Source organism: Crocuta crocuta, unplaced genomic scaffold (assembly GCF_008692635.1).
Source record: "Crocuta crocuta isolate KB4526 unplaced genomic scaffold, BGI_CrCroc_1.0 scaffold228, whole genome shotgun sequence".
Lineage (NCBI taxonomy): Eukaryota > Metazoa > Chordata > Mammalia > Carnivora > Hyaenidae > Crocuta > Crocuta crocuta.
The window spans coordinates 3,460,576-3,471,495 of record NW_027532820.1 but is presented as its reverse complement, the minus strand read 5'-3'; the positions used below and the strand labels follow the sequence as shown (position 1 = coordinate 3,471,495).

Here is a 10,920-nt window from a genome sequence, read left to right as displayed (position 1 = left end):
CTCAAAATATGTTTCTGTCTTTATTCAGGTGAGTTTTTTCTGGATATTTCCGGAGCCTTTAAAGACTTATACTGCCTCAAGACTTGCTGATCATCCTGCAGACCTTAGGGAGTATTATGGGCTTTCTCTATTTACCCACGCATTGGATCCTCTGTTTCTCACTTTCAGTGATTATTTTCAGATTTGCTTTCCTGAGGCTTCCACTCAGATGTAGGTGTTCTCTTTGATGACTCAAGGGTTTTTGAGGACTTTCTATGTCCTGGGGACACCCTCTGGACAGCAGAACTTCTCTATCTGTTCCATCCACCACTTTTACATAAATTAAATGTGAGTTACACAGGATCCTATATTTTTAGGGCATTAAAGCGCCACCTACTGGTGTTCTAGGCTTCACAGAGGTGAGTTTGTCACCATTTTATCGAAGTTCTCTGTTGTCTTTTTTTATTTTCCTCTCCTACTTGCTCTCTGTTCAGTCTGAGGACACTTGGAGAGACTCAAACACTGTACTGCCATCATCATCTTCTCTTTCTAGAAGTCTCTCATAAAATCTTCAGCAAAATGGTGTCAACCAAGAAAAAATACACTAAAATTTAAGCAGACCAGCATTTATTTGGGCAATTGGAGTTGCAATTCAGGAAACATAGATTCAGGTAGAAACCTAAATTTTGTCCCAAAGAAGACAGAGAGAGGGCAGGCTTATAACAATGAAATGTTGCAAGGGTGGTTCTCAGTCAGGGCCTTTATGCAAAATGGGAATTGAAACTAGGTCAACTGGGATTGGTTGAGTTAATAGATTGAAATTTGTCAAATTGTGTTGACTCTTTTCAAAGTGAAGCATGGGAACAATTCAGGTGTAATGGTGAGGAAGGAGTTTATTCCAGGATGTGGGCTTGTGGTTGGCAAACCCTTCATGGTTCCTCTGATAAGGCCATGCATCAATTCCACCTCAGTTATGAGCTCCTGACCCTATTTTAAAAGAGACTCTTTTAATTTGTTCCATTTTGAAATCTCCTTTTACATTTCCTCCCTTTGATCAAGATCTTTCTTAACAAGAAAGCATCAACGGTTTGGGTACCATTGTGTTGCCAGAGTAGTTAGTACCTACTCTGGGTCCATCATGTCTCAGGGTGGGAAATCTCTTATCCTCATATATCTTTAAGCCTGGGACCACATTTGAGTGGCAAGGAGACCCTTTAGGGAAAGGGACTTTAGGGTACATCAATTGAAGTGTCATTTTCTATTGTCAAAGTGTAGGGCTGATAAGTACTTGTAAGTCTCAGAACAAGTTTTATTTTGACATTTTGAATAGCAGAACAACATTGGGAAATATACATTACAAACGGTTTATAAATAACAATGAAGGTACAGGTTAGGATAATGACTAATAGCACGGCTTAGAAACCCAAACACAAAAGAGCTCTAAGCCCCAAAGGGAGTCAATTAAAAGTATCAGAAAATATAAAGTTAAACAGTCCTGGGGAAAAATTTGACTGTCCCTTTAGGGTCTTGGTCAATGTAAGTAGATAAGTGGTTTCTAACTCCACCTGTTGTGAAGTATTTATCCATACACTCCAAAAGGTGTTAGCTGTTATACAGACATCTCCTTGCTCAGCTAAAAGATAATCAAGGGCTATCTTATTACCCAGAACAAGTTTGGCCAGAGTCTAAGGATCTTTTTTGAACTATTATTGCCTCAACAGCAGATTCTTCAATAATTTTGAGAAATAAAGAGATGTTGTTGATTATAGACTTAATTCTATTTATCCCTAACCAGGGATGTAGGGACTTGCCAAAGGAATGAATCCTGAATCATGAACACTTCCTGTTATGTCCTTTCTAGCTCAACAGTAGAAATTCAGGGAGGGGAGTTGACCAATGAGATCTTTTGTTTTGCTATTGAAAAGTTAGAGACACTGTTAGATTTCTCTCCTAACTTGAAATAATAGGTTGTTCTAAATTCCAAAAGTCACCACCTGGGTCATTAGCAAAGAACTGGGAAAGAAGATGAGGGTGTTATCTTTACAGGCCAATGCTAGAGTAAAGGAAAGGGAAAAAAGGAGAAAACCTTTCATGTTTAAAGCATGAAGCCTCAGGGCACCTGGGTGGCTCAGTCGGTTAAGTGTCTGACTTCGGCTCATGTCATGATCTCTAGGTTTGTGGGTTCAAGCCCCGCGTCAGGCTCTGTGCTGATAGCTAGCTCAGAGCCTGGAGCCAGCTTCTAATTCTGTGTCTCCCTCTCTCTCTGACCCTCCCCTGCTCACGTATCTCTATCTCTCTCAAAAATAAATTTAAAAATAAATAAATAAATAAAGCAAGCATGAAGCCTTGATGCATTGTCTTGGGCGGAAGCAGTCTACCTCAATGTCAACTGNATGATCTCTAGGTTTGTGGGTTCGAGCCCCGCGTCAGGCTCTGTGCTGATAGCTAGCTCAGAGCCTGGAGCCAGCTTCTAATTCTGTGTCTCCCTCTCTCTCTGACCCTCCCCTGCTCACGTATCTCTATCTCTCTCAAAAATAAATTTAAAAATAAATAAATAAATAAATAAATAAATAAATAAATAAATAAAGCAAGCATGAAGCCTTGATCCATTGTCTTGGGCGGAAGCAGTCTACCTCAATGTCAACTACTTCTCTTTCTGGTCAGTTTGATTTGGAGGTCTCCAGCACCCATACAGGACCAAGTGTGAGGTGGAGATTTTTGCAGCCATTAGACGCGTACCCAAGGCTCAATACCTTCTAGTTTTGTGTGTGTCAGTGGTCAGGAGCACTTGATAAAGTCCCTTCCAATGGGGCTCTAGGGCTATCTTCCCCTGATGACATTTCCAAAATACCCAGCCACCAGGCTCTAGATCGTGACCGACAGGATCCTTTGAATTGTGATCTGGAAAGGCTTTTTTACATGTTGATCACAGGCTGGAGCATAAGACATTAGAGCCTTAACAGTAGCTGGTCATACTAGCACTAGACTACAAGGGATCAGCAGAAAGTCGCTGATAGAACTGATAGAACTCCAGGAGGTTTGCAAGCTTTGGTTTCAGTTCATATGATTTGCCAAGTGAACTGGGAGCCTTGATCACTGGAGGTCATGGAAGGTAAATCACAANTTTTTTTTTTTTTTTTTTTTTTTTGCCTCCATGAGATCATTAGCCTCAAGCAGGGGAAAGCTTCAACCCATCCAGAAAACATACACAACAAGAACATCTTGATAACACACACTAAGTGGTAGTTGTAGTCCAGCTGCAAGATGTCCAAAGGGTGCAGAGTGAGGAGATCTAAGGCTTCTGGGAACAAAAATAGCTTTTCCAGAATTGTAGAATGTAGGATTCCAAGATTAGGACCTGTCTGACAGGTCAGACATTACTGGTAGACTGTTCTTGCAATATTAAAAAAGTCTCCCCATCAATGTCTGTTTATAACTGAGTCATCTGAAATGCAAAAACTAAAAAATGGGATTTGTCGACGACCAGGAAGACCCAAGTGGCTATCTTGGGTTTCCCATGGTCCCCATTGTTCTTCAATTTACACCCATTGTTTACCCACCTTAATTTCTTATTCAGGAGCAGACCATTGCCATGTTACAAGGACATCTGGATGGCAAAAGTCTGGCAACGAGGAGCCATCTTTTGCAGAAGCAGAATGCGGACTTTGTCCACACGTGACACAGTCTTGCAAATACAATATAAAGAAGGCTTAGTATTACTTCCCATGTATTTATGCATCAAATAAGCCTAATTACTTTAACAAGTCCTCTACAATATTCCAGGTAAAAAAAAAGACTTCATTTAGAATTCAATTTGGGGAAGTTTGTCAAAACTATAAGAAGGTCTGGATGATTTGGTTAAAATAGGATCACAAAAAACTGCAAAAGAATAGTTAATTATTTAGCCAAAGTAACAAAAAGGTTCCAAGAACAAATGTTGATCACACCTGCAGCTGCTCTTTTTGAATAAAAATTTAGTTTTTCTGAGTAGTCAAAATGTGATAAAGACAAAAACAGAATCTTTCTTTCTCAGACAGATTACACTACCAGTAAAGAAACTTTGTAATTTCTTAAAAACAGACCTATTATCTAAGAAAATTTTGTTTTAATAGAGGAAAAACCAAACAAGTTACAACAGTGTACTGTTTACATTAAAACTCATTTTTCATTAAATTTATTTTAATCTTAGCTTGATTACACCTAAAATTATTTTCCTAGGATTCCTTTGTCCACAAATCGTCTACATTTTTTTTTTAACATTATGATTTTGTCCTATGTTTTTCCTCTTTAAACAATAGCCTCACTTTAGGACAATATTTTTTTTACTTTTCCCTCCACAAAAAAATGTTATGTCCATTTCTCAGAACTTCCCTTACTGGAAACATAACCTGCTCTCCTGGCGTACAGAGATTTTGCCCTTATTATCTCTAGTGCTTTAATTACATATATTAATTAGACTTCTTAACCCTTAGAAAACCTCAATCTTTAGTGAGAAGTAAGAAGCAGTAGAAAACTGTTACACCATTATTCTTTTTTTAATTTTTTTTTAATGTTTTTTATTTATTTCTAGGAGAAAGAGAGACAGCGTGAGCAGGGGAGGGTCAGAGAGAGAGCGAGTCACAGACTGAAACAGGCTCCAGGCTCTGAGCTGGCAGTCAGCACAGAGCCCGACGCGGGGCTCGAACCCACGAACCGCAAGATCATGACCCAAGCGAAAGTCGGACGCTTAACCGACTAAGCCACCCAGGCGCCCCTGTTACACCATTATTCTTTAGATTTGCAAATTTGTGAATATATATTATAATTTCTAGAAGCATTGCCTTTTTCAATTTTCCAATGTGGCACTAACACATCCAAATATCTTTTCTCTGTAATACGAAGCCCAAAGTAAATAAACCTATGTGTAACACTTACTGTTGTAGTATTTTGTCCTATTTAGAAAATGATCCAGGTATTTATTGAAATTCCACTATTTAACTTAACAAAGCTCTAAGGTTTTAAGTTACAAAAAAGATTTGAAAGACTATTTAAAAATGTATCTAAATGACCAGTAGGGACATACCTGTAAACAAATGAAGTTAGTTTTAGAAAGTTAGGCTTTCTGCAGCAAGAAGACTGAAGTATGTGGGGTGGCATGGGATGCCTTGTTAAGAGAGAGAGAGCAGTACCTGGGTGGCTCAGTCCATTAAGCTAACTTCAGCTCAGTTCAAGCCCCACATCAGGCTCTGTGCTGACAGCTTGGAGCCTCGAGCCTGCTTCAGATTCTATGTCTCTGTCTCTGTCTCTCTCTGCCCCTCCCCTGCTTGCACTCTGTCTCTGTCTCAAAAATAAATAAACATTAAAAAAGAAAAAATTAGGGGGCACCTAGCTGGCTCAGTCAGTTGAGTGTCCAACTCTTGATTTCAGCTCAGGTCATGTTCTTGGGGCTTTGTAGTTTCGAGCCCTGTGTTGGGCTCTGTGCTGGCAGCACAGAGCCTGCTTGAGATTCTCTCTCTTCTTCTCTCTGCCCCTCCCCACTTGCGCTGTTTTCTCAAAATAAATACACTTTTTTTAAAAAAAAAAAAAAAAAGAAAAAAAATTTTTGAAGAGGGAGAGAGAAAGGGCTTGTGGTAAAATCAGGCTTATGTTAGGTGATTTGGGGGAAGGTTTCAGGATGCAGGTATTTGTGTGTGTGTGTGTGTGTGCGTGCGCCTTCATAAAGCAGGAGTGATACTGTGATTGGGGTATTGTAATAATTTTTAACTAGGAAGCAGGAGGAGCACAGCATGGTTAGAGTTGCCATTAAATAAGAAGTGCCCGTCATTCATGTTAGCTCTAATAAGAAGCTATGTTGTGAAAATTAAATGAGACAATACATAAAAGGACATAGAAAATACTCAACAATAATCTCATTATTGTCATCATTAAAATTATTTGTGAATTTATATCGGCAAAGAGAATATAAGCAATTCTTTTATTGAATAAAAATAAGAATTTTTTTTAGATTAGGTCAATTTATTTTGAAGGTATCAATATAAAAAGACTAACTTTAGCCATTTCTCACAAAAAAAAGCAATCTGAAATTTAAATTCATCTCAATTTAATCAAGATATGTAATAAATTTAAATTTATTTTAAGAAATATGTGAGGGTCCTAGTTCCGGGTAAGATGGCTCTCCCACTGAATACAACCATGAAACATGAAATATATGTCCAAGAAGGTTATTTCAGGAGTCTGAAAAATAGCAGTNACGCTGTCTCTCTCTCTCTCCTAAAAATAAATAAAACATTTAAAAAAAAAAAAAGAAGTGAAAGAAGCCAATTTGAAAATCTGTATGAATCTACCTATATGACATTCCGTCTGAAAAAAGACAAAACTTTGGAGACAGTAAAAAGATCAGTGGTTGCCAGAGATTAGGAGGGAGAGAGAGATAAATAAGCAGAACACAGGATTTTTAGGGCAGTCAAACTATTCCAGATAATACTAGTATGGTGGATATATGACATTATTCATCTTTCAAAATCCATAGAATATACGATATGAACAGTGACCCTAATGCAAACTATGGACTTTGGTGGATAGTAATAGGTCAAGCAGGTACATCAGTTGTAACAAATGTACCACTCTGGTGGAGGATGTTGGTGGTGGGGGAAGTCAGGGCATGTGTGAGGGCAGGAGATGGGAACTCAATACATACTGCTCAATTTTGCTATGAACCTAAAACTTCCCTAAAAATAAAGTCTATCTAAGAAAAAAAAACAAACAAACACCAAAGAACTCACTGGATGCAATCAGTAGCAGAAAGGAGGAAAGAAGACAGAGGAAAAAGTTAGTGAAGCTGAACATAAGTCAATAGAAATAATCCAATCACAAAACAAAAAAAATTTTTCAAAAAATGAAAAGACACAGGGCGCCTGGGTGGCTCAGTCAGTTAAGCATCCAACTTCGGCTTAGGTAATGGTCTCATGGTTCACGAGTTCAAGCCCCATGTCGGGCTCTGTGCTGACAGCTCAGAGTCTGGATCGTGCTTCAGATTCTGTGTCTCCCTCTCTCTGCACCTCTCCCCAACTTGTACTCAGTCTCTTTCTCTCTCTCTCTCTCTCAAAAGTAAATAAACATTAAAAAAAATTTTTTTAATGAAAAGAGGTGGGGCATCTGGGTGTTTCAGTTGGTTGACCATCTGACTTCAACTCAGACCATGGTCTCATGATTTGTGAGCTCAAGCCCCGCTTTAGGCTCACTGCTGTCATCAAAGATTCAGATCTTTCGTCCCCCTCACTCTCTACCCCTCCCCTGCTCACCTTCTCTGTCTCTGTCTCTGTCTCTCAAAATGAATAAACATTTTTTAAAAATGAAAGGAGGAAAATAGCAGAGTAGGAGACTCCAGGTCTCTGTCCTTGTATAAAAACAACTAATAAGCTGGCAAAAAACTATCAGCCTCATTTTTTGCAGAACTCTGGAGTCCAGTCAAGAACTTAAAACAACCAGGGGAAAGCTTAGTAAAGAACAAAGCTGCTGCTTCTGCAGTAAGAGAGAGAACTGTGGTGATTTCAATGGCCTGCCCACCACCCCCCATACTTCTAATCTGAGGCAGCCATGGTCCTGGTGCCACAGGGAGCAATGGCGATGTTATTCTCAAAGAATCATCGCTGTGGCCCCAGACTGTCCAGTGGCTCCCTGGAGGAACACACAAAGGTTTGCTTTTATTTTGCCTAACTCAAAGCATTCCTCGGGCAAAGATGGCTGCTTGGGAGGGTTTTGCTGTGTGCATTTAAACACAGAAGTTTTGGCTGTGGCAGCTTAGGGTTAGTTGGGACAACCAACAGACTGAAAAGCCTGGCAAAGAAGAAGTTGGGAAAGGANGCTTTAATCAAGAAGGCCACACATACCGTCAAGGCTGGGCACATGGTCAAAAAGACCTGAGACGACCCTCAGCGTTTACCTTGGACTGACCTTCAGGATCTGAGAAAGCTGTAAACAAAGGCTATGACAGCATTGTAAGCAGCATGGGTAAACACTGAAGTGGTGCCCCGAAGGAGCCAACCTACAAAGTCAGAGTTTTTTGGATATTTGCTCCAAGCAGTGAAGAAAACTGTCAAAACACTCAGTGGCCATGACTGCTAAGTTAGTCGAACACACCTTTCACATAACAAACAGTACGGACTCAACAAAAATAGTTTAGAGAAGTTAGTAAATAAGCAAACATTAACAGCTCACAAGCAAGCAGCACCAACAAACCTGGAGAAGAGGGAAGTATCTGATTTCCAGAACTGTCACACTGTGATATTCACTATCCCCAGTTTGACAAAAAAAAAAAAAAAATTACAGAGCATGCAAAGAACAAGAAAATATGGCTTGCTAAAGGGGGAGGGGGGGAAGGAATTGTGAGTGTCCGTAAGGACACTGGGGCATTGGACTTTCTAGACAAAGACATTAACTCAACTCCCTTAAATATGCTCAAAGAGCTAAAGAAAATCATGGAAAAAGAACCAGAGGAACCAGGAGAACAACACGTCACCACATACAGAATATCAGGAAAGAAACAGAAATTGTGAAAGTGAATGAAACAGAAATTCTAGAGATTAAAAAGCACAATGATTGAAATGAAAAATAACTGAAGGGTTTCAACTATAGATCTAAGCAGGCAGAAGAGTCAGGTTACCTGAAGATCCATGGAGATCCAGTTTAAGAATAATAAAGAGAGGAACAAAAAAAATTAATAAACCAAGGCCAAGACACCCATGAGATACCATCAAGTATACCAACATATACGTAACAAGAGGCCCCAAAGGAGAGGAGAGGAAGAAACTAAAAGAATGTTTGAAAAAATAATGCCCCGCAAACTTCCCAAATTTGATGAAAATCATGAATTTAAATATCCAAGATGTTCCCTGGGCTCAAGACCAAAAAAGCCAGTAATAATAAAATAGAGCAACATATGCTAACCGACATCTTAGCACACGAAGGTGTACACTAAGCATTTGTTGGATCAATTTAGAAATGATATTGAAGACCAGTATTTCCCATATCCCACACTGCCTCAACCTACTTGACATTCGCTGGCTGATCAAGAGTATGTAAGCAAGAATGGAAGTCCGAGAGAGGGGGCAAATGAATTATAGGCAAACTTCAGCACACGTTTACCATCCTGAACACGGTTAGTTATCTTCAAAACCACCAAAGCTCACATTTTATACACAGCACAATCCTTTGAAGGAAGACTATAATGAACACTTGTTAGTTGTTTCTCTAACTGCTACTTCTTTCCTTTTTCTTGACAATCTCCAGATTCTGCCCAGGTGAGACTAACTTCAACTCCACATTCAGAAATGTCTTCTGAGGTGCCTGGGTGGCTCAGTCGGTTAAACATCCTACTCTTGATTTCAGCTCAGGTCATGATGTCACAGTTCATGGGATCAAGCCCTGCATCAGACTCTGCACTGATAGCATGGAGCTTGCTTGGTATTCTCCCTCTCTCTCTACTCTTCCCTGCTCACTCTCTCTCAAAATAAATAAATTAATGAAAGAAAGAAAGAAAAAGAAAGAAAGAAAGAAAGAAAGAAAGAAAGAAAGAAAGAAAGAAAGAAAGAAAGAAGGAAGGAAGGAAGGAAGGAAGGAAGGAAGGAAGGAAAGAAAGAAAGAAAGAAAGAAAGAAAGAAAGAAAGAAAGAAAGAAAGAAAAAGAAAGAAAGAAAGGCAGGAAGGAAGGAAGTAATGGCTTCTAATTATCTGAAGATGGCCATCATGATTAGTTTAGTGATAGATCCATGAAGCAAGAGTAGTGAAGACCAAAAAGACCGTTTCTAGGTTACTATGTGAGTGATGATGTAAGTGAAAATCTCTTTTTTCTTGAGTCTATATCTGGAACAATGTCATTCCAAGGACGAGTCACTATCTTTTAACAACAGGGGAGAGTCTGCTGAGAGAATGAAGAGACAGAGAGATAGACTGCTTAAAAGGCCAGCTGTCCCTCTGGCCCAGTGTTTCCCAAACTTAACTAGGTGATACAATCTTAAACCCCTTCCAAGTCCTGCTGCATTAGAATTTCCAGGCAAGTCATGGGAAACTGCTGCCGTCTCACCTGAAGCTAGCCCTAATGTTGAAGCTTTCAGAAATAAATGCCAATAAATGTCTTTTATCGTTTAGGAGAATTTGAGATAAGTCTGTCACTTGCCCACAAAACCACCCTAACTGGTAGAAGCCAGCTAGATTTGTTTCTTTTTGGTTTTTCCTTCTTTTCTTTGTAGAGAAGTAAGCATTAGCTCTCAATGGGTTATGTTATTTACATGCCTCTGATAAAGTTCAAAGGACAATCTCCAGATTTTCAAAACAACCTGGGGAAGAAAAAAAAAAAACAGGTTGAGAAATAGACCTGCTAATCTCTCTTCCCTCCCACCGCTCCTCCCTCTGCCTCTCGTTTCTTTCATTAAATAGGTCCTAAAATATCCTTTCCAAAAGACTTTCCCAGCAGTGTCCAGAATTATTCTGAAAAGCGTGAAACCCAGACTCTCTCCGGGATGAACCTCAGCGCTGCAAGTCACCGTATACCTCTAAGTGATGGAAATAGCATGCCTATCATCGGTCTTGGCACCTATTCAGAACCTGAACTGGTAAATTTCTCTCTTTTTATTTTTATTGTTTTGAAACTTCCCTAGAGCATAATCTTTAATTCATTTTGAATGGAGCTCATTGATTTGCTTCTTACTTCTTTCATTCTTATAAGAATAAAAGTCACCTCCAAAGAGTACTACCTGCTTTCCTGAGTACTGAGCCGGATGTTAACACTGTATCAGTTTATCATTTAAAATGACCTTGAATTAGAGAATGAGACTTTTATGCTTCCTTGACTGAAATTTAGCTGAATTCTATTAGATTGAACTGAGGCACATAATATTTCTGTGTTTATTACTTACAGGGTTTTAAAAACTTGTATTTGAGAATTTCTAATTCAGTCTAATAAGCA

General features: G+C 39.2%; 1 protein-coding gene across 1 annotated transcript in view; it reads left to right on the top strand.

Moving 5' to 3' along the window:
* Nucleotides 1–10,387: 10,387 nt before the first annotated feature.
* AKR1D1 (aldo-keto reductase family 1 member D1) overlaps nt 10,388–10,920 on the top strand; it is a 44,413-nt gene continuing 43,880 nt past the window's right edge. The window contains exon 1 of the mRNA XM_077781056.1: nt 10,388–10,567. Within this exon, the coding sequence (XP_077637182.1) occupies nt 10,475–10,567 (93 nt within the window). The 5' untranslated portion in view covers nt 10,388–10,474. The remainder of the gene's footprint in view (nt 10,568–10,920) is intronic.